Here is a 23,572-nt window from a genome sequence, read left to right on the forward strand (position 1 = left end):
TATTTGCAGTGGAAAGCCGTTTTTTTTTTTGTGAATCTTCCCTTTGGGTTGGCCACAGCTCCGGATGGTTCACAAAGCTTCTAGCCCCAGTGCTGGGCTTGCTGAAGACACCTCAATACTCATTACCTCAATAATCTTTGCTCAAGAAGCAGTCGATTCCAGGGGTTCCTTCAATATATTTCTACAGGAGGAAGCTGTGTTTAGGTCAAAGCACGTTCCCTACATACAGTCCTACTCCAGGTCATGGTAGAGGATCATTCTCTCTGTCTGGAACTTAAAGATCCAGGCATTGGATTGCCAGAAGGCTCTGTTTCCGGGGTATTGCAGAACAAAAATTGGTGGTTGATATTCTTCCTTTTCAGGAATTTGGAGGATAATAGGCGACATGGATGGGCACTGATAGGCGGCATGGATGGGCATGGATGGGCACTGATAGGTGGCACTGATATGCGTCACGGATGGGCATGGATAGGCGGCATGGATGTGCACTGATAGGCGGCACGGATGGGCACTGATAGGCGGCACAGATGGGCATGGATGGGCACTGACAGGCTGCACAAATGGGCATAGATGGGCACTGATAGGTGGCACTGATGTACTGTTATGTATGGTACTGATGGATGCCAATCAGTGCCAAACAATAATGTCTGCCAATCAGTGATGCCCATTGTGGGCATGATTGGCATCCATTGTGGGCACTGATTGGCATCCATTGTGGGCACTGATTGGCATCCCTGGTGGTCTAGGGTGGCATAACTTGTGGTGACATCCCTGGTGGTCCTAGTAACGTCCCTGGTGGTCCAGTGTGGGCATCCCGAGGGTGGCTGTGCTGATAATCGATCAGCACAGACCCCCCTGTCAGAGGAGCAGCCGATCGTCTCTCCTCTATTCGCGTCTGACAAACGCGAGTAAGGAAAAGATGATCACTGGCTTTTCCTGTTTACATCGTGATCAGCCGTGATTGGATATGGCTGATCACATCGTAAAGAGTCTCCATCAGAGACTCTTTACCAATATCGTAGTTGCGGTGTGTCAGACTGACACACCGCAACAACAATCGCCGCGATCGCGCCCCCGGGGGCGCACAGCCGCTTAATACCCTGAAGACATCATATGACGCCCAATCAGGATTTTGAAACCACTTTGCCGCCGTCATTTGCTATATGGCGGGCGGCAAGTGGTTAAGTACCATTAAGGGTCAGAGTTCGTCCCTATCCATTCTTTTCCAAAGGCCGTTGTTTCTCACTCCTTGTACATACCTCATACAGCATGTAACTTGGACAGTCCCACCTGTCAGGCCATTCTTGTGTCCTTGGGACTTGAATTTGATCTTGATTGTCCTTGCAGAAGCCACTTTTTGAACCAATCAGGTTATTCTGTTAGTCCTTTCATCTCGGAAGGTGGCTTCTTTGGTTGCCATCACTTCACTGAGTGGAGTGTCAGAGTTGGTGGCTCTTTTATGCAAGGAGCCGTTCTTGGTCTTGCATTATAAGGTGATGTTGCATCCTCATCCACTTTTATTGCCTAAAGTGGTTTCTAGTTTTTACTTGAATCAGGATAATGTCTTGCCTTTTATTTTTCTCCTAATCCACAGTCAGCAGGAGAAAGATCGCTACATACTCTAGAGGTTGTTCAGGATCTACTTGAGTTGTCGGCACAGGTCAGGAATCCTGGTTTATTCTGTCAGAAGGCCCAGGAAGGGCAGGCGGCATCCAGGTAGAATATTTAGTAGTGGATCTGCCAGTTTATCAATGATGCCTATGGTTTAAATGGCAAAAACCCATTTTTTTCCAGGGAGAGATTCTCTACCAGGTGTGGGGGAGTATCCTGGGCCATCCATCATCGGGTGTCAGTGGCCCAGGAGTGCAAGACCAAATTTGGGTCTTTGGTTTATACATCTACAGGATTTTTACCAGGTGGATGTCAATAACGTAGAAGATACTGCCTTTGGCCTCAGCATATTACGAATAGCAGAGTAGGTCCTTCTCTGGTGGCAGTTTCTAAGATGGTGTCTCCCTCCCTTCAAGGATATTGCTTTGGGATGTCCCAAGTAGTTATTAATAAAAAAAAAATGGGTTCTGTGTCCTGTGATGTACGAAAAAGTAGATATGATATTTTTCTACAGCTTACCTGTAAAATCCTTTTCTTGGAGTACATCACAGGACACAGAGGTCCCTCCCCTCTTTTGGGAATTTATTGCTTGCTACAAAACTGATGTGCTTGCTATGTAGGAGGGGTTATATAGGGGAGGATGTCCTGTTTGATTGATCTACTAGTGTCCATTCACCTATAGGTGGCATATAACCCAAGTAGTTATTAATATAATAACCATCCTGTGATGTACTTCAAGAAAAGGATTTTACAGGTAATAGACATGTGCACACTGAAATATTTCGTTTCGGAATTTCGTTTTCGTCTGAAAAATAAATTTATTTAGTTACTCCCGAAATTCGTTTTTATTTATTTAATTTTTCGTTAAAAATTGCATTCGTCTGAAAATCAAAATTAAGGTCGAATCTGTCATTGAAGGCTTATGGTGTCTGTCGAATGTTCAAAGAAGATTCGATGTAGCAGCTAAACTGTACAACGCCGTATAGTTTACCTGCTCCGTCGAATCTTCTTAGAACTTTCAACAGACACCATAAGCCAAAGTACGTGTGTACTTAGTTCTAGCTATTTTACTGCTCCTCCTCTTTGGTTACAATCAGCCAATAACATTCATCATCATCATTATTTTTATTTATCTTTTCTCCCCTACGTCGAATCTTTCCTCCCCTACGTCGAATCTTTCCTCCCCTACGTCGAATCTTTTCTCTCCTACGTCGAATCTTTCCTCCCCTACGTCGAATCTTTCCTCCCCTACGTCGAATCTTTCCTCCCCTACGTCGAATCTTTCTTCCCCTACGTCGAATCTTTCTTCCCCTACGTCGAATCCTTCCTCCCCTACGTCGAATCTTTTCTCTCTATGTAGAATAATCTTGGACTAATAGAGCTAAGGTTATGCACATTCGACCACAGGTTTGATGGACACAGATTGTTATTGTCATCATCATGTTGAATCTCCTATCTATATCGAACTGTTGTAGCAACGAAAACGAAAATAAAGCATTTGTTTATGTCGGATCTTTCGTTTTTCGGACTCTGCACTTTCGTTATCGTTTGTTAAAACGATAACGAAAATACCTGAAATTCGGACGAAAATGCATTTGGACGAAAACGAATGCACATGTCTAACAGGTAAGCTGTAGAAAAAAAATCCTATTTTGTGCACAGTGTAATATAGAATTGTGTTCATTACATAATTTATATTAGGTCACATATTTATAACTAGAAGTTTATTTAGGATTTATATATGTGTCATGATCAAGGTGTCAGACTCGAAGACCAGTTGCTATAGCAGTGGGAACACACAAAATAGCAGGATAGGAACACAGGCAGGTCACCCTGGCGGATGACGTGGGCTCACCTGAGGTGCGAAGTCTAAGTACTAACCAGTGTTCACCAGAGCTCCTGATGGTGGAGATCGATTTTGTTGTGTGTTAGCACCAGGTCGCAGTCCTCAGGATCGCCCAGTGGTAGATTAGGCAGGTAGGGTTCAAACAGAAGCATAGTCAGTAAACAAGCCAAAAGGTTAGTAACGAGTAGTTTCAGGTTGGGATCAGGCAGAAGCGTAGTCGAGGAACAAGCCAAAGGTTGGTAACAAGTAATGGCAAAGTATGGGAGGCAGCAGGTAAGACAAGAGCAAGATACTGGCTGAGAGAGCACAATTATCTGGCAAACAGGGAGTGCAGAGACATGGCTTATATCAGGAACTTCATGGGAGAAGCAAAGAGTTTAAGGTTCAAGACAAGCAAGATTTAAGATAGGATCATTCAAGGAATTGTCCAGAGAACTGTCCAGCATTCCAGGTGGATCAGCAAGCAGCGTCATTACCACACACAGCAGAGGTCCCAGGTTCAAGTCCAGGCCCTGACAATATGTGTTTGAATTTATATTATGTTCTTATGTGACACAGATTGATACGATTATTGCTTGATGGTTTCAATATAGGCAAAGGGAGCACTGCACTTCTTTATTTTTTTAACATAGTTGTAAAGCCTGAAGGTTTTTTTACCTTAATGCATTCTATGTATAAAGGTAAAAAACCTTCTGTTCGCAGCTCCCCCCCGCAGCCCCCCTGATACTTACCAGAGTCCGATGTTGATCCAGTGATGTGCACGAAAGCAGCTGCTGTCCAAGCTCTCTGCCTCTTCACTGGCTCAGAGACAACAGCAAGAGCCATTGGTTCACGCTGCTGTCAATCGCAGACAGTGAGGGAGCCCTGTCCCGTGCGTCTTATGGACACACAGAGCGGGGCTCGGGAGTGAGCATGCACGAATGCCCCCATAGCAAGTGAATTGCTATGGGAGTACTCGTGGGGGGGGGGGGGGGGGCAGAGTGTCGACAAGGGATGTGAGAAGTGGAGGATTGGGGGTGCTCTGTGTAAAACTTTTGCACAGAGCAGGTAAGTATAACATGTTTGAGTTTTTTTTATTATTATTATTTAAGCCTTTAGTATTTCTTTAATTTTGTTTGTTTGTGTGAAGCACAATTGGGTGACAGCAGATCTTGAAAAGTGAATTTAGCTTGGATAGAGAAGCACGGGAATACATACAGGTGTTTTTGGAATATGGCACCTTGACCAAGGTTATCCTAAAGTGATTCAGTTTTGATAGCTCTTGGAGATTGGTACCACCTAATCGTTTCTTATCTACAGATAACAAATAATTCTACAGGTGGAGTTAGAACATTAAAATGTGTTCCAACAGCTAAGATTCCAAAGTGTGCTAGAAGCTATTATGAAAGCAGGGAGATCTTATCGCTGGAGTTCTTATCTCCATGGGATATACAAAGCCAGCTAATACTGAATTATCTTCTTTGGATAAACCGACTTTAAGTTTCTCTAAAAAAAAAAAAAAAAAAAGGTCACATTAATTAGACTTACCTCGTGAACCCACAGCCTCTTAATCAATAAAGGAGAATCAGTTGTTTCAGGACGAGACAAGCAAATTCCTTGAATTACTCGAGAAAAGTCCCGAAGATTGAATAAATAATGAGACTTTGCAGGTGTGGGCAGTAAATTTTTCATTGCTTCTTTGTACACTGCCATGGTACTGTGTATAATTTGTGGTATTAGCATACCATATTCACTTGGGAAGACATACCTGAGAATTAAGAAAAAGTATTAGACAAACCAGGGTTCCCTCTTGGTGTACCATATAATTTAAGAGTAAGAAAGTCACAAGAAAACTATGTGAGCTTCCATTGCTGACCTCCTTCCAAAAATGCTAGTTGCCTGGCTGCTCATCCCCCGACTTCAATATTCTCTAAATCACTGAATCAAAATTAACAAATGGTCAGTGAAATGAAATCAGATTTGTATAGGTTCTCCTGGTCAGTGGATTCAAAAATAATCAAGCCAAAGGACTGCATGACAGCCAGGGAACTAGCATCTTTGGAAGAAGGTAAACAATGGTACACCAAGTTTCCTTTCATCGTTAGTAATGTTTCTGTCTCATTGGTGGGCTAAACGTACACGTTTCACACTTATTACACCAACATCGAGAGATGAAAGTCTTCTACGTCTCACAAATTTGCACTTAAAGAGGAACTGTAGCCTGCTCACATAATTTGTAATAAAAACATCTTTGCCATTCTAAAGCTTCCCTCCAACCACTTTGCATATTTTTTTCATATATAATTTGATTCTGTACTTTCCAAATATGCTGCCGAAATCTCCCTCCAAAAGTCTGGCTGCAGACATTTTAACTGTGGGCAGCTGAAGCTGCTGCTGCCTGTTCAGTTCCTGGATTTACACAGGTACACAGAGGCATACCTCCAGCTCTGCAGCCCTGCAGCTGACTGACACTCTCCCTTCTTGGCAAACTTTCACAAGAGTGAGAGAGAGAGCTGTGCATGATGTCATAAGTCATATCTAAAATGTTAAAAACATTTTATTACAAAAATATGTTTTTAAAAACAGCAAGAATCAAAAAAAGGGGCTCTAGTTCTATGGTCACACCAATGTGTGGCCACTAGATCATTGTCACCATCTGTGTATTGGTTGCTCTGCATGGTGACAATAATCTAGCGGCCACACCTTGGTGTGACCATAGAACTAGAGCCCGTTTTTTTTATTATCATTGTTGTTTTTTTTTTTTAAATGTCATTGTTAAAGATGTATATTTTTGTAATAAAATTTACTTAAACATTTTACATATGACTGTATCATTCAGTAGTTGTACGGTACCATTAAAGTCCTCAATAGCCTCTCCCTCTCAAATTTCTCTTGTATAAGGTATTTACTGGCAGAAAAAAAATGTTTTACTATCCATAGTTAAAACAACAAGGGCAGAGGATTTAATAGATGAAAAGTTGAAAAAATGACTGAAGGTCTGCTTTAAAGTGTCACTAAAGGCAAAACCTTGTTATTTCATTTTGGATACAGTAAGGGAGGGTTATAACCCCTGTCAGTTTTTTTGCCACTTATGTCCCATTGGGGAGATTTACCTTACTTCCTGTTGCATAGCCAAAACAGGAAGAGAGAGGAAATCCCTCCAAACTGAGGGAATCCTGGGGTGTCAACAGAACTAATATCCCCATTAAAATATTTCCCTTTCATTTTCGACGGTAAACAGAACAAATAAATAGAGGGTGAACCTCCCTAACGGGGCATAGACAACAATAAAACTTGACAGGTGTTCTAATCTCTCTCCACTCCATCCAAAACTTAAAGAAAAAGTTTTGCCTTTAGTGACATTTTAAAAATATATTAGGTAAAACACCACAGAGCACTGTTGGGTTTAACCTGCCTATTTGACTTTGGAGCCATACAGATGCAGTGGCCCTTATTGTTTATGGGTAAAATAAAAGCAATTAGCTCTAATCAACCCAATGAAAAACGTTCCTCTTATTTGGTGCACAACTACCTTTGAAAAACATAAAACAGTATACACATGGAACTTTTTATGTGTTCAGTGCAGTTGTACTGCTTGCTTTATACATATCACACTTTTGATCTGATGCTCTTACACCAAGAACATCCACGCCAATTTAGAGGTTTAATATTAATAATATACCCACTTTTTATGCCTCCGTGTTAATATGAATATGTCCTATCTATCAGACTGCTTTCTATACTATTAAAGGGTACCTATGGTTAAAACAATTTTATTAGCCAGGATTATAGGGGATGATGACCCTCCTTGAGTTTGTAAATCACTCCAGGAACAATTACATAATATAGAGTATAGATACATCTATGCCACCACAGGGTTGTCAGTGTTGTTAAAACCAGCTTGGCTAGTAAGTTAGATTTCAGAGTCGGGCGTGAAATTTTAGCAGAGCTATAGGAAAGAGTTATTTCGCAATTATTTTGAGATTATTTATTATCAACGAACAGTACATTATCATCTAAAGTGAAGCGATTAAAGTTAGCTCCTGGATAGTGTCTTAGGATCTCATTCTAAAAATGCAAATGTATCTAGACAGAAGCTGAACCTAGCTCATAAATATCTATCACTCCTTCAATTAACACCTTGAGTTTTTAAGGCTAAAACTGAGTGCTCTTTAACCAGATCTTGCAATGAGGCTTAGAAAAATTAACATTTCTACTTGACATTTACAGTCATTAAAATCACTTTAAATGTCATTAGGAAGGCATTAAATTCTAGCACCTTATGATGATTCAAATTAAATCAAAATTGCAGCCTAAAAAAATCAATCACAATAATTAATGTCAACCTAGTTACGTAGGATGAAAAAGCATATACGTACATTAAGTTCAGGCTTATCAAGTAAAATAAAAAGATACTAATTAATACTAAAAAAAAAAAAAAAAACTCATGTGTCACAGAGGGAGAGAAAATGTTGCATTAGTAGGGAGAAAATTCCTTTCTGAACCCTAATGGTGATCTCCCAATCCTGGAATTATTATAATAGTATTATATATAATATATATTCAAATAAATAAAAGTGAAAGCTTAGATAATATTTTCCTAGAAAAGCATCAAGGGAAATTCAACTGAATACTGTGCAAGATCAAGTAATGTTGCAAATGAATGGAAAAAGTAAATGGTATTATGATAATTTGCTGCTATATATTATGTTTTCCAGCTCCAGGAGTGCTGCAAATGTATATGGAGAGCACTGGAGATGAGGAACAGCCAGTATATGGCTATTATATACTCATTTTAAAAGTAATTCATATTACGTTTCTGATTGTATTTCAGTGGTTTCAGTCTTTTTATTGTAATAATTCAAAATGTTAGACAAAGGTCAAAAAATATTTGTATGGACTCTTGGCAGATGAAAAATGGTTGTAAATAATATATAATATATAACATATGCATCAAGATGTTTGCTGGATAAAAAATGTAAATAAATGAAGGGAACATGGTATTCAATCATTATAGTAAAAGACCACAGGTATTAGATGTTACTGCAAAAGTAGCTATTGCATTGTGAGTAGCACACTGTATATCACAAATGTGGGGTGCACAGCGTACTGAATGAAAAAAAACTAACAGATCACTGTACTAACACAAGTGATGTTAGTACAGCAATCTCCCCTGCTGTGCTATTGTGTTCTGACAGGGGGACTGCCCCCCCGCCATAACACGCCAGTCAGCGTTCACAGCCATTAGCTGCCATGGCTTATCGCATGCCCGTCAGCTGCTGGTTTTCCAGCATGCCTGTTCCACAGAAGCTGGACACTTCTGTCAGACAGGCTGCTGTACACATGGGTCAGTTCAACAGATACCTTAAGACTTAAGAAATAGGTTTAAGCTGAATATTTGTTTGCACAATTTGCTCTCGAAGGTTGAGGGTTTATATGATTGAAGAGTAGGATGGCTGAGATACCAAGGCAAGACCAACTGCCACCAGAGGCATTGTCAGGCTGGATGCAAAAAGACACCAGAATTGATAGCAGGAAAGGAAGTTGTTAGGATTTAAAAGGACGTGCTAAGAAGAGAGAGGGGGGAATACAAAATGAGAAATGGAGGAAGAAAGAAGAGAGAATAGGACTGAAGGGGCTAAAGAGGACTGAGGGAAAAAGAGGGTAGACAGAAAAAAAAATAACTTTCTGCTCTGCCCAGTGAGAAAGTTGCCTAGGGTTCTTTGAATGTATTTTACAGAGAAGTTAGGTGCCATGAGTCTATATTTAGATGAGCATATTCAGTTCAGGGTTGTCAGATAATGAATGTATCTTTATAAATTATATAGAGGATGCTTACCTTATTGAAAGATGCCAGTCCAGTATTCTGGAGAATATTGTATACATTGAATTATCATCAAATTCATTAATTGTAACTGTATTGAAATGCCTTAGGAATCGTGGTGTTATAACATTTCTTCCACCACCTAGACAGCAAGAAAACTAGCTGAAGCATGATATAAATATAGTAGATAACTGTACTTTACTAATATTATCTGATAATTTTATGTTAACTGTACTTAGAATAAAAAGGTACTTGTGTAAGGGGTAATATGCCATATCATTGTTCACCTCTACTGAAAATGCTAGTTGTCTGGCTATCATGCTCACCCCCAGGTGTCAATGCTGACAGAGAAAAGGGATATACATATATTAAGTTCTGACAGACTCTGTGACTAAAGCTGACCATTAATGGATCAAATCTCGGCCAGTTCAGCAAGAACTGGACAAAATTCTATCCATCTCTGGGAAGGCTGGTTGTACTGAAGCTGATCCATTGATTTTTTGCATGCGATAACTGCTGGTGGCTATAACTGTTAGCAGTGATCATTGTGCTCTTCCGGCTGGGGAGGCTTCCCCACTTCTAAAAAAAGGCTTTGGCTATACATGCACTATAGCAGTGGTTCTCAACCTTCTAGTGTCGTGATCCCTTGGTAAAATTTCCCAAGTTGTGGGGACCCCTAACAGTAAAATTATTTTCGTAGCGTGGGTTTTCAGCACCCAAGGCAAGACAAGTAATTTGTACCCCTATCCCATGGATATTTAGCTCTCCCTGAGTCCCTTCCACACGTACAGTATTAAAACCCCTTGTGGTACATTTTAGGATGTACCACTCTCTTTGTTCTCCTTTTATCTCTCTCTATCCTAATTTCTTGTTTTATTTTCTCCATCCCTCTTTCTAGCCATCTTTTTTTGTTTTTTCTCTTATTCTTTCTCTCCCTTTTTCTTTGTTCCTTACCCTCTTTTCCTTTCCCTTCCATGTATTCTCTATTTTTATTCCTTCTCTTACTCCTTGGTGGGGATGGGATGAGTGACAATGTTCTGATCAGCCAAATTAGGTACACTTGATCAAGGTCATCTGCTGATCTGAGAACTGTAGTGGGGACTTTTAATGGCAACTCTAATCACAGGTAGTGTTAGTCACTGTGTCTCTGACTTTGTGGTGTCTCGTAGCAGTGACACCTATCCCGAAATCAGAAGATGGGGTCTCCTCCAGCCCCTTCCACTTCACATTCCTCACCAGTCAGCTGACCTCTAGTCTCTGCCCCCCAATCATGCCGTGAACTGAATGGGTGGCTGCAAAGAGGCTGAGTGGGCGGCCGCAGGCTCCAGGAACAGCCCTACTGGGTGGCTGCGAAAAGGCTGGGAGAGCAGCAAAGGCTTCGGGAACAGCCCAGGATTCGGTGACCCCTGGCAAATCGTCATTCAACCCCCGAGGGGGTCCCGACCCCCAGGTTGAGAACCACTGCACTATAGGAATAAGGTAGCAGTTATTTTGAGGGCAGTACTCATTTTTGCTAGACACCAAGTATTTTCAGAAGGAGCTCAACAATAACACCTTCTATATTTCTCTTATCACACACATTTCCTTAAACATGTAAAAATTACATTGTAAATACTACATGATCGAATTCAGAAAAAACTGCAAGATGTATATGAACCACTTTAAGGTAAACATGTGCTTTGCTCATACAAAGCTATACACCAGGCTACCAGCAGGTTACCTTAAAAGGGAACTGTACTTGGGGAGATCTGTACTAGTGGGAGGGGACAGGGAGAGGTGAACTGGGGGGAGATATTTGTATTTGGGGGAATACTGACTTGGGGAGGGAGGTCATTTTCTGTCATACTCTATCTAATGACCTGTGCATTACACTTTCTGGACCTCTGTACTCTGTGTTACACACCCCTGAGCTCTGCATGTTATGCATTCCTGACCCCTGCCATGTGTGTTATGCACTTCTGTCCCCCGCATTATGTGTGTTACACACTCCTAACGCCTGCTCCCTGTGAGTTGTACTTCAGAACTAGACTCTTAGGACACAATTCTTCTAAACTACTTCATAATCCATAGGGCTTCCTGGTATTAAAATTCCACAGCATTCACAGAAAAAAAATCAAAGCTTGACTGCTTTAAGAAAAAAACATTCCTTGAAACATGAAATTAAGCTTACCTGTATTTGACTATAATCATCATGTTATGTGCAAGGGAAATTCTTTTTTTTAATTCCTGTGCACATATTTGGACATTCAGTTTGCTAAGTGAACATTCTCTAATTCTTTAGCCAGTCAAATCCAATAAATCAATAAGCATTTTTTTTTCCTAAGCTACATATGTATCTATGGCTAGTGTAAGGTCTCTGTGTGTTTATACTTTATTTGAACCATCCATAAAATGAATATTTTTAACAGTAGCAGCAGCATAAATATTGGACTAATGTTTTAATGCACTTACTAGTATCTCGCACTGTATCTCGCACATACAGTGTACATATATATATATACAGTATAATATATACCATACACTATATATTATATAAATATATATAATATGCCATTGTGTAGGTTCACATACAGTATGTGCGTTTCGGGAACTCGTGCATAATCGCACACATTCATTATCTGCAGGCAAAATGCATTTTTTTGGAAAACTTTCAGAACTTTTTTACCCAGGTTTTTTGTAGGTACAGCAGTCCATGCAAATGTTTAAGGGAGCTCTTGACAACTGCTGTAAATTCCCAGAGCTGTGACATCACAGCCATTGTCTGTGCTCCCTCCTCCCCCCTTCAGTACCTGCTCCCTGACACAGGGGAGTTGGAAACTTCCAGTTAGAAACTTTTTTACACAGGGTATGCAGGATAGGTAGTAGGAGGAGGGAGGAGGGAATGTTTTAAAGAATAGTCAAAGTTAATCTTTTCTTCCACTTTAAATTTGATATTTTAAAATATTTAGGATTTATTAGCGTAGCAAAGTGCCCCTTTTCCTACAATTACCTGCTCTCACAAGCCCTTGGACTTCTAGACACATGCAAGGGATATAAGTTGCCCTATTTCTTGCCTGATGTAGCACAGGTGGCTGGGCATGTGCTCTGCATCTAGGAATTTGGTCCTCCACTGCTAGTCCCGCGGTTTGGGCGACAGGGCTGGAGATTAATAGCATGCAGCTAACAAGGAAAAATAAACCACTGCAGAGAGCCCTGTACCAGTTGCAACCAGAATACATGTGGGTTGGCCCTTTGACTTAAAGCACCTGCCTGTGTTACCAGCCCTGGGACTCCTCCAGTTGCTCGCCTGTGGTGCCAGCCTAGAGATCCCTCAAGCTGTTTGTCTTTGTACCCAGACCTACTCTGGACTTCACTGTAAGAGACACTGTCAAAGGGGCTAACCCACAGATTATGTACTGTACTGTTAACTGTGGTCTTTCTCTTGAATCTGTGGCTACAGAGCATTAGAGAGACTGTTCTGAGATGCCACCTGGTGTCCAAATTGAGTTGCAGAGACACTGCTCTTATGAGCTCCTGTCTGTAAAGCTTTATGATCGATTCAGCATCGTTCTGTACTGTATGCATACCATTTTGCCATTTTTCACTTTGCATTGTTAATCTTACTGTATGCCTGTTCAGTAAAATTCAATTTGAAACTACCCTCTGTCTGATCATTTGGTTGTTTTTTCTTACATGTTACACTAGTAATTGTTCAAGGCAAAAAACAGTCAGCAACCAAGGTCTCTGTGTTTTAATCCCCAAGACTGAATCAAACATCAAGGCACTGATGAGTACTGTAGAAAACACACAATTTTCATATTGTCTCATTAATTTCATGCATGTAAAATATCTAATTTCTTTGATGGGTAATATAAGTAATGAGTCAGTACACAGAGACCTTATACTAGCCATAGCAGCTTATGTAGCTTACAGGACTCTTCTTCTTCCCTCCATCACCTGCTGGAGCATATACATATACAAAGGTTTTAAGAACACCTACCAATACAGAAGGGCATCTATAACATATCTTAAACCTTGCTTACATTTTAGCAACTTAGTCATACCGGTCATACTTTTTGAATTACCTGCTGGTCCCATAGCACAAATGATTTGTATGTCAGTTAATTTGATCATTGAGCAGTCCTTCAGATCGTACCAGTTCCAATGATCTAACCATTGACGCAGCAATTCCACAGGAGGTTGGGCACCATAGACCTCTCTGGCGGGCATGTTCACATCATCTACAAATACAATCTGAAAAAAGAAAGAAAGGTATATCAACAGCTAATCCTAGAGCAGTTGAAACGTCTTCTAATGTCGCGTACACACGATCGGAAATTCGGCCAGCAAAAGACCGATGAGAGCTTTTGGCGGGAAAATGCGACCGTGTGTATGCTCCATTGGACTTTTGCTGGCCAAATTCCAGCCAGCAAAAGATTGAGAGCAAGTTCTCAATTTTTCGATCGGAAAAAGTTCCGATTGCCTGTAGCAATTCCGACGCGCAAAATTCCTACGCATGCTCGGAAACAATTCGAGGCATGCTCAGAAGCATTGAACTTCATTTTCTCGGCTCATTGTAGTGTTGTACGTCACCATGTTCTTGACGGACGAAAGTTCAGCGAACTTTTGTGTGACCGTGTGTATGCAAGCCAAGCTTAAGCGGAATTCCTTCGGAAAAACCATCCAAGATTTTTCTGACAGAAAATCCGCTCGTGTGAACGCGGCATAAGTCTCTTTCTAAAAGCTCCATGCATGTGCAATAGCACATATCAGGCACTTTCAAGTGCCTACATGTCAGTTTATCTTTCCAATTGAGCATCTGGGTAGCACAGAGTCCCAGGGTGACTTAGTGTGCAAAGTTCCACCAGCATGCCAATCACCCAAGGATTTATGGACCCCATGTTGCACAAGATAATAAGTATACAGATATGCAAGCAGCATCAAGAGCCTTTTCCTCCAGTGATTGCAAAAAAGCAAGGTGTCTTTAAAGTTGTTAGATACACTGTAATATACTCAAAAAATATCAGTTTTGTGTAAAAGATAATAGTGCATCCAGAAAGTATTCGCAGCTCTTCGCCTTTTCCACATTTTGTTATGTTACAGCCTTATTTTAAAATGGATTCAGTCCATTTTTTTCCTCAAAATTGGACAAACAATACCCCATAATGACAACGTGAAAGAAGTTTGTTTGAAATCTTTGCATTTTTTTTTTTTTTTTATAAATCTTTTTATTTATTTTCTTTAACAGACAAACAAACAAAACAAAACACAACAAAACATCATACACATTGAACCTAAAATATATTAATACAAGAAAAAAATCCAATCACCCTGCATAGCAGCTATTGATTCAACATAAATATTCAAAATAAGAATATAAATTGCAATGCAACGCAAATTTATTAAAAATAAAAAACGAAAAAAAATCACATGTACATAAGTATTCACAGCCTTTGCCATGACACTCAAAATTGAGCTCAGGTGCATCCTGTTTCCATTGGTCATCCTTGAGATGTTTCGACAACTTGAGTGGAGTCCACTTGTGGTAAATTCAGTTGATTGAACATGATTTGGTGAGGCACATACCTGTCTATATAAGGTCCCACAGTTACCAGTTCTCTGGTCTGATGACACAAAGGTTTAACTCTGTGGCCTGAATGGCAAGCGTCAAGTCTGGAGGAAACCAGGCACCACTCATCACCTGGCCAATACCAGCCCTACCTTGAAGCATGATGGTGGCAGCATCATGCTGTGGGGATGTTTTTCAGCAGCAGGAACTGGGAGACTAGTCAGAATTGAGGGAAAGATGAATGAAGCAATGTAAAGAGACATCCTTGATGAAAATCTGCTCCAGAGCACTCTGGACCTCAGACTGGGGTGAAGGTTCATCTTTCAACAGGACAACGACCCTAAGCACACAGCCAAGATAACAAAGGAGTGACTATAGGCCAACTCTGTGAATGTGGCCCAGCCAGAGCCCCGACTTGAACCCGATTGAACATCTCTGGAGAGATCTGTGCACCGACGCTCCCCATCCAACCTGATGGAGCTTGAGGGGTCCTGCAAAGAAGAATGAGAGAAACTGCCCAAAAATAGGTGTGCCAAGCTTGTAGCATCATACTCAAAAAAGACTTGAATGCTGTAATTGGTGCCAAAGGTGCTTCAACAAAGTAATGAGCAAAGGCTGTGAATACTTATGTACATGGGGATTTTTTAATTTTTCTTTTTTAATAAATTTGCAAAGATTTCAAACAAATTTCTTTCACGTTGTCATTATGGGGTATTGTTTGTAGAATTTTGAGGAAAATAATGAATTTAATCCATTTTAAAATAAGGCTGTAACATAACAAAATATGGAAAAAGTGAAGCGCTGTAAATACTTTCCAGATGTACTGTATCAGGGTGTATTTAAAATACCTTGTTTTAACCTTTTATCTATGCACAGCAACTAATTATTTGAGTCCACATGTGCTCACTACATATGTAGGCTCTTCTTTCTGGTTGTGCCCTGCTGATCTTCTCTTATCTCATTTCAAGTCTAGCAGACAGGGACTGTCTGATCTCACTAAAATTATTAGACTTCCCAATATGAAAGAGCTAAAGTGTTCATTATGCAGACCAAGATCAAGGCCACCTAGGCTTTAGGTTATACAGAAAACATTTTTTCTTGATATTGAGGTTGTCTTACTGAAAATAATATTGATTATATAATATAATAATGTGCAAACTAACAAGAACAAAGCACATTGCATTTATATCTCATACTGAACTTCTACACTTTTTGTACATGCAAGGGTTATTAATACAAATTCTGCAATGGCCTTTATCGTCCAGAAAACTCACAGACTAAGCCTTTTAGAACTCTTTAAATAATGATCATCCTCTACAGTTATTTAGACAATAGCATGTCCATTCTATTACACAATAATACAGATATCTGTCTGCAGGAAATTAAGTGGTTTTGCTCTGAAAGTGCACAGACAGACTTTAGTGGACATGTCAAACCTCTTTACATAGAGTTACATACAGAGAAAGAGCTATAGCAGTGCACAATAAAAGTACCCCTTGCATAGGCGTGCGCAGGGGGTGTGCCTAGGCACACCCTAATCACTACTTACGGATTCCCCCTACTGCCCAGGCCCCCCCCCCCACCCCTTTCACCTTTTCCCCAGCAGTGATGCTGGCGTTCCTACTCTCCTCTCCATCTGGTTGCTGTGAAGGATGTTTCGGAAGGGTGAGAGGGGGAGGGGCTAGTAAATTTGTCATTTACCTGCCCTCTCCAATTCCAAATTAACACAGGAACGCACTCACTGTGTTTATTCATAACCGAAGCATAGTAAACAGTGTTTACTATGCTTCAGTTTGTGAATGAACAGGAAGCCACTCAGCACAGAACACTTCCCATTCATTCACTGCCCCGTGCAGCCAAGGCTGCAGAGAAAGGCATGTGTGTTTGAGCTTTGGGGTGCACACCCTAATGCAATAGTCTGCGCACACCTATGACCTCTTACTTATTATGGATACATTAAAGCAAGATTACACATGATAGTATTACCGTTTTCTTTCCCAGTGGAGGACCAAAGACGCCTTTCCTTCTCTTATCCAGTTTAGACATTATGATGTTTTGAGTCTGAGCTGCGGTGGTCTGAGCAGAGAAGTTTATCAACAAAGGTTTGTATGTTTCTTTGTCCAATTGATTCAACAAGAAGTCCTAGAGGAAAATATTTCAACAAATAAATTGAATATTTTGTCATGAGTTTGCCATTTTTAGTTGGTAAGCATACACATGTAAAACGGAAAAGAGTGTTTATTACAAAAAATGTAATCCTGATTTTTTTTATTTTTTTTTTTACAAAGAAAATTGAGATTTGCATAACTTAGCTGCCTATATCTGTGAAACTTCTGATCATTTTGACACATGATTGAAAGAACCCTAGGCGTATGCATTGGTTCAATAATACTTTGTTTGAAATACCCAGGTTTGTGACAGGTTCAATTAAAGTGGTTCTAAAAGCTGAAGATTTTTTTTACCTTCATGCATTCCTGCATGCGTCAATGTGCAGCTCCCCCCTCAGCCCCCACCCCAATACTTACCTGAGCCCCTATCCCGATCCAGCGTTGTGCAAAAAAAAAAAGTCTCTAGTACTGCTGCTGGATCAAAGCGCCCCTTACTGTACATAGCACAAGCCACAACTGTATATTACTGCCTAAGAAGCTTCCAGTCTGTTTTGGCATGCAAATAAGTTATTTGGTCCAAGCTGGAACATCACAATCTCCCCTTGTCCAATCACAGAACACCTTGCATTTTTCTAATGCAATTCTAATGATGCAAAACATATTAACGATTTAGAAAAGAAAAAATATATTTCCATCACCTTAGGAAACTAGCAAAAAACAGAATCCTCGGGGATTAGGTGGGTTATATGGGTTTTTGCCATTGTTCAATTGCCTAAAGGTAGCAGCAAATAAGCAATGGCTTATGAATGCAAGTTCTATGTACTGTACGACTAAGATTCAAACTTATAAGAAATTATGCAGGGAAGAATAGGAATAAATAGCACAGTGATTAAATTCTAATTGCTTTGTAATGCAAGGACAGGTTTAAAGATGAAATGTTCATTTCTTATTTCTTTTCATTTTCTTACCTGTATCTTTAATTTCTTTGTATTTTTTTTTAAACTGACATTTTTTCATTAGGTTTTTACACAAAAAAGTAGAGGGCATTCATAGTACAAGGGAACAGTAGTTCTAGAGCACGTGTAACCAGAAAAACAAAGAAGATCAACATAAAGAACACTCAGGAATAAGTCACTCAAAAGGTATATCACATGTCTAGCTTCCTGGGAAAAAAAGTAAATGGGTAGGTTCAGAGGTTCAATCTTATGCCGCGTACACACGGTCGGACTTTCCGGCATACTTGGTCCGGCGGACCAGAGTGTGCCGGACAATCCGCCCGTGTGTAGGCACCGGCGGACTTTTCCGGCGGACTTTTTCCCAAAAGCCCGCCGGACCTAGATTTGAAGAAAGTTCTAAATCTTTCCGCCGGACTCAGTTTCGGGCGGAAGGTCCGCTCGTGTGTGTGCTGGTCCGACGGAAAGCCCGCTCGTGTGTAGGCTGGTCCGACGGACCAGATACAACACGAGGGCAGGGTATTGCATCTCACGCTCGCTGCAATAGGAAAAACACATTTTCCTATTGCGGCGAGCGCGGGGCATACCAGGCCCTTAGGTCTGGTATGGATTATAAAGGGAAGCCCCTACGCCGAAAAAAACGGCGTGGGGTCCCCCCTAAAATCCATACCAGACCCCGATCCGAGCACGCAGCCTGGCCGGTCAGGAAAGGGGGTGGGGACGAGCGAGCGCCCCCCCCCCTCCTGAACCGTACCAGGCCGCATGCCCTCAACATGGGGGTGGGTGCTTTGGGGGAGGGGGGCGCCCTGCGCCCCCCCCCCCAAAGCACCTTGTCCCCATGTTGATGAGGACAAGGGCCTCTTCCCGACAACCCTGGCCGTTGGTTGTCGGGGTCTGCGGGCGGGGGCTTATCGGAATCTGGGAGCCCCCTTTAATAAGGGGGCCCCCAGATCCCGGCCCCCCACCCTATGTAAATGAGTATGGGGTACATGGTACCCCTACCCATTTACCTAGGAAAAAAGTGTAAGTAATAAAACACACTACACAGGTTTTTAAAATATTTTATTAAACAGCTCCGGGGGGGGATCTTCCTCCGGCTTCGGGGGTCTTCTTCCGGCTTCGGGGGTCCCTCCGCTTCATCTTCTCCCGGCGTCCGGTTGGTTCTTCTCCCGGTGTTCCAGTTCTTCGGCCGGCTCCTCTGCTGTCTTCAGGTAGCTCTCTTGCCAGCAGAGGTCCGGACTTCTGGGCTTCTGGGCTTCTGGGCTTCTTCTCTTCTCTTCTCCAGATGTTGACACGACGCTCTCTCCGGCTGGACTGCTCTCCGAGGGCTGCGTTGTGACTTATATAGGCGGAGACCCCGCCCCCTTTTGATGTCACAGTCCCTGGGCATGCTGGGACTGTGACGTTTTAGGGGGCGTGGTCAACATCACCCAGTGACCACGCCCCCTAAAACGTCACAGTCCCAGCATGCCCAGGGACTGTGACATCAAAAGGGGGCGGGGTCTCCACCTATATAAGTCACAACGCAGCCCTCGGAGAGCAGTCCAGCAGGAGAGAGCGTCGTGTCAACATCTGGGGAAGAGAAGCCCAGAAGCCCAGAAGCCCAGAAGCCCAGAAGCCCAGAAGTCCGGACCTCTGCTGGCAAGAGAGCTACTTGAAGACAGCAGAGGAGCCGGCCGAAGAACAGGAACACCGGGAGAAGAGAGCGGAGAAGAACCAACCGGACGCCGGGAGAAGATGAAGCGGAGGGACCCCCGAAGCCGGAAGAAGACCCCCGAAGCCGGAGGAAGATCCCCCCCCCGGAGCTGTTTAATAAAATATTTTAAAAACCTGTGTAGTGTGTTTTATTACTTACACTTTTTTCCTAGGTAAATGGGTAGGGGTACCATGTACCCCATACTCATTTACATAGGGTGGGGGGCCGGGATCTGGGGGCCCCCTTATTAAAGCGGCCTGGTACGGTTCAGGAGGGGGGGGGGCGCTCGCTCGTCCCCACCCCCTTTCCTGACCGGCCAGGCTGCGTGCTCGGATCGGGGTCTGGTATGGATTTTAGGGGGACCCCACGCCGTTTTTTCGGCGTAGCGGGGTTCCCCTTTATAATCCATACCAGACCTAAGGGCCTGGTATGCCCCGCGACGGGGCTAGTAAGGTGTCAATCTCGCCGATAAAAGCGGCAAGATTGACATCCTTTTCTAGTCCCGTCGCACCTGAGTCACGTTCAAAATGAACGGACTTGTCCGTGTGTGGGCAAGTCCGTTCATTCTGAAAGTCCGCCGGAACTCCGGCGAAAGTCCGTCGGAAAGACGGGCGGACTTAGCCCGCCGGAAAGTCCCGGCGTGTGTGGGCAAGTCCGTCCGTTTTAAAGTCCGGCGCACCTGGCGGACAAAGTCCGTCGGAAAGTGTGCCGGACCAAGTAGGATAGAAAGTCCGCTCGTGTGTACGCGGCATTAGTCTATACCCAAGTACTCTGCTCAATGAAATACTCCCTGTACCAAATATAAATATAGTGCCTTGAAAAAGTATTCATACCCCTTGACATTTTCCACATTTTGTCATGTTACAACCAAAAATGTAAATGTATTTTATTGGGATTTTATGTGATAGACCAACACAAAGTGGCACATAATTGTGAAGTGGAAGGAAAATGATAAATGGTTTTCAATTTTTTTACAAAAAGATATGTGAAAAGTGTAGCGTGCATTTGTATTCATCCCCCCTGAGTCAATACACTGTATATACAGTATCTCACAAAAGTGAGTACACCCCTCACATTTTTGTAAATATTTTATTATATATTTTCATGTGACAACACTGAAGAAATGACACTTTGCTACAATGTAAAGTAGTGAGTGTACAGCTTGTATAACTTAGTGAAAATTTGCTGTCCCCTCAAAATACCTCAACACACAGCTATTAATATCTAAACCACTGGCAACAAAGGTGAGTACACCCCTAAGTGAAAATGTCCAAATTGGGCCCAAAGTGTCAATATTTTGTGTGGCCACCATTATTTTCCAGCACTGCCCTAACATTCTTGGGCATGGAGTTCACCAGAGCTTTACAGGTTTCTACTGGAGTCCTCTTCCACTCCTCTATGATGACATCACGGAGCTGGTGGATTTTAGAGACCTCACGCTTCTCCACCTTCCGTTTCAGGATGCCCCACAGATGCTCAATAGGGTTTAGGTCTGGAGAAATGCTTGGCCAGTCCATCACATTTACCCTCAGCTTCTTTAGCAAGGCAGTGGTTGTCTTGGAGGTGTGTTTGGGGTCGTTATCATGTTGGAATACTGCCCTGCGGCCCAGTCTCCGAAGGAAGGGGATCATGCTCTGCTTCAGTATGTCACAGTACATGTTGGTATTCATTCATGGTTCCCTCAATGAGCTTTAGCTCCCCAGTGCCGGCAGCACTCATGCAGCCCCAGATCATGACACTCCTACCACCATGCTTGACTGTAGGCAAGACACACTTGTCTGTCTTTGTACTCCTCACCTGGTTGCCGCCACACACCATCTGAACCAAATAAGTTTATCTTGGTCTCATAAGACCACAGGACATGGTTCCAGTAATCCATGTCCTTAGTCTGCTTGTCTTCAGCAAACTGTTTGCTGGCTTTCTTGTGCATCATCTTTAGAAGAGGCTTCCTTCTGGGATGACAGCCATGCAGACCAATTTGATACAGCATGCGTCGTATGGTCGGTGCACAGACAGGCTGACCCTTCACCCCTTCAACTTCTGCAGCAATGCAATGCTGGCAGCACTCATACATCTATTTCCCAAAGGCAACCTCTGGATATGACGGTGAGCACGTGCACTGTATAAAAAGTAGCACGCTTGTATAAAAATTGTTCACGTCGTACCCCTTTCAGAATAAGGGTGATACCAAGTCCCAAACAATCTTGCCGCTGCTCCCTATGTAGTCTGGGCAGTTGGGGATCTTTTCCCTCATAAATCAGGAAACCACATGTATAGCCTGTTGACCTGTCACAGAGCTTATACATTTTGACCCCATATCTGGCACGCTTGCTGAGGAGAAACTGTTTGAAAACAAGGCAGCCAGAAAACGTATTCAGGGACTCATCTACGCATCTTGTTTGGGGATATACAAGGCTGCAAATTTTTGGTTCAAGTGATTTACAAGGGGTGGAACTTTGTGGGGCCGATCATATCCAGGGTCACCCCGATGACGACAGAGTTTATTGTCATTGAAGTGTATAAACCGCAAGATTTGCTTGTATCTAGTCCTGGTCATGGCAGCAGAGAACATGGGCATATGATGAATTGGTTCAATGGACCAATATGACCACAACTCACTCTTTTTAGTAATGCTCATGATGAGGGATAGGCCCAGAAAGGTTCTAAATTCAGAAACCGTGATACGTTTCAATGTAAATTGTCTGGCATAGGTCAAATTTTGGTTTGCAGCAATAAATTGATCAGCATATAAACTGCTTTGGTCCCTAATAGATCTGTACAGATCTTCCTTGAAAAATAGCTCATAAAAACCAAGGGGAGATAAATCTGTTGTTTCCACCTGAATTCCTGGTTTGCCAGTGAATTATGGAAGTAAGGGTGCTGCAGAATCTGTGGGCTGCCAATCAGGATTTGCATGCGCATCAGGAAGGGTGCTATGAGCTCTACGGCCCTGTGTTTGAATTCTTGGTGGCTGCGGGACACTACTTATGCTAGCCACCGCACCAGCTTGAACTGTACTTATGGGACTCACCACATCACCAAGTGTTACTGCAGTGCTGGTTTGTCTATGACCAGGATGTACTAGGCCACTGGTGCTCGCTAGTTCACCAGAAGTAGAGTGGCACTAGTACTGGCACTTTGCTGCATGCAAGAACCATGCAATTGTTACACCTCAGCAACAGGGGAATGGGGTCGGGTATGCCTGACCTTAGCAGGGACCTCTACTCCATCGTCAGAGCTATCTGTCAGGGTGCCGTTGGTCTCTACAGGTTCGTATACTGAGCCTGAATCTGATTCTCACAGTGAGGCTTCCTCTTCGCTCTCATCTGTCATGCTCAGTATCCTGTAGGCCTCTTCACTAGTGTACCTTTAGTTTGACATTTGGCCACTAAATTTATAGGTACCTAGTGTGACTCAAAGGTAAAAAAGCACCTGGTTGTCAAGGACTGTTTGAACCGCTATAAAAAATGTAACTGCTAGCGCTAGCAGAGATCAGGCCTGACTCTGCTAACGCTGCAGTTTTGCGTGCTGTGTATTGGAAGTGGCAATGATCTACTGGTACTGCACTTGTTTGGGTTGGGCGGAGGGGCCAAATGCAGGTGCTGGCAGGTGTTGTGGCTGATCCTGTTAACGCTGTGTTTTGGGAACACTATACTATTGGGGACGCTAGTATAGTTCTGATCTGATCAAAGACATTGATCCGTTCAGACACTATACTAGTAATGCAGGTGTTTAGTGTGTGCGTGCTACTGGCAATCAAAGGGTTAAAACATATTAGTGAATATGTGGTGGGACCCCGATGTTATACAAGACTGACGCTGACGCTAACTGGCATTACCCGTGACAGGAATACAGAATCAGAAAAAAGACCTGTACACTCTACTAATGAACCTGTGACAGGGCAGTGAAAGGGTTAACTAAGGGTGATCAGGGGGTTAAAACTTTATTAGGGAATCTACGGCGGATACCCTGAGCCTATCTGGGACTGACGCTAACTGCCGCTAACG

General features: G+C 42.5%; 1 protein-coding gene across 2 annotated transcripts in view; it reads right to left on the bottom strand.

The window, feature by feature from the left end:
* DNAH7 (dynein axonemal heavy chain 7) overlaps positions 1-23,572 on the bottom strand; it is a 607,644-nt gene that overhangs the window by 334,923 nt on the left and 249,149 nt on the right. For both annotated transcript variants that reach the window (XM_073633106.1, XM_073633105.1), the window contains exons 36-39: positions 16,795-16,950; positions 13,325-13,493; positions 9,276-9,402; positions 4,985-5,204 (exon numbers count right to left, since the gene is read on the bottom strand). In XM_073633106.1, the coding sequence (XP_073489207.1) occupies positions 4,985-5,204; positions 9,276-9,402; positions 13,325-13,493; positions 16,795-16,950 (672 nt within the window). The remainder of the gene's footprint in view (positions 1-4,984; positions 5,205-9,275; positions 9,403-13,324; positions 13,494-16,794; positions 16,951-23,572) is intronic.

The sequence above is a fragment of the Aquarana catesbeiana genome, linkage group LG06, assembly GCF_042186555.1.
Source record: "Aquarana catesbeiana isolate 2022-GZ linkage group LG06, ASM4218655v1, whole genome shotgun sequence".
NCBI classification, from domain to species: Eukaryota; Metazoa; Chordata; class Amphibia; order Anura; family Ranidae; genus Aquarana; species Aquarana catesbeiana.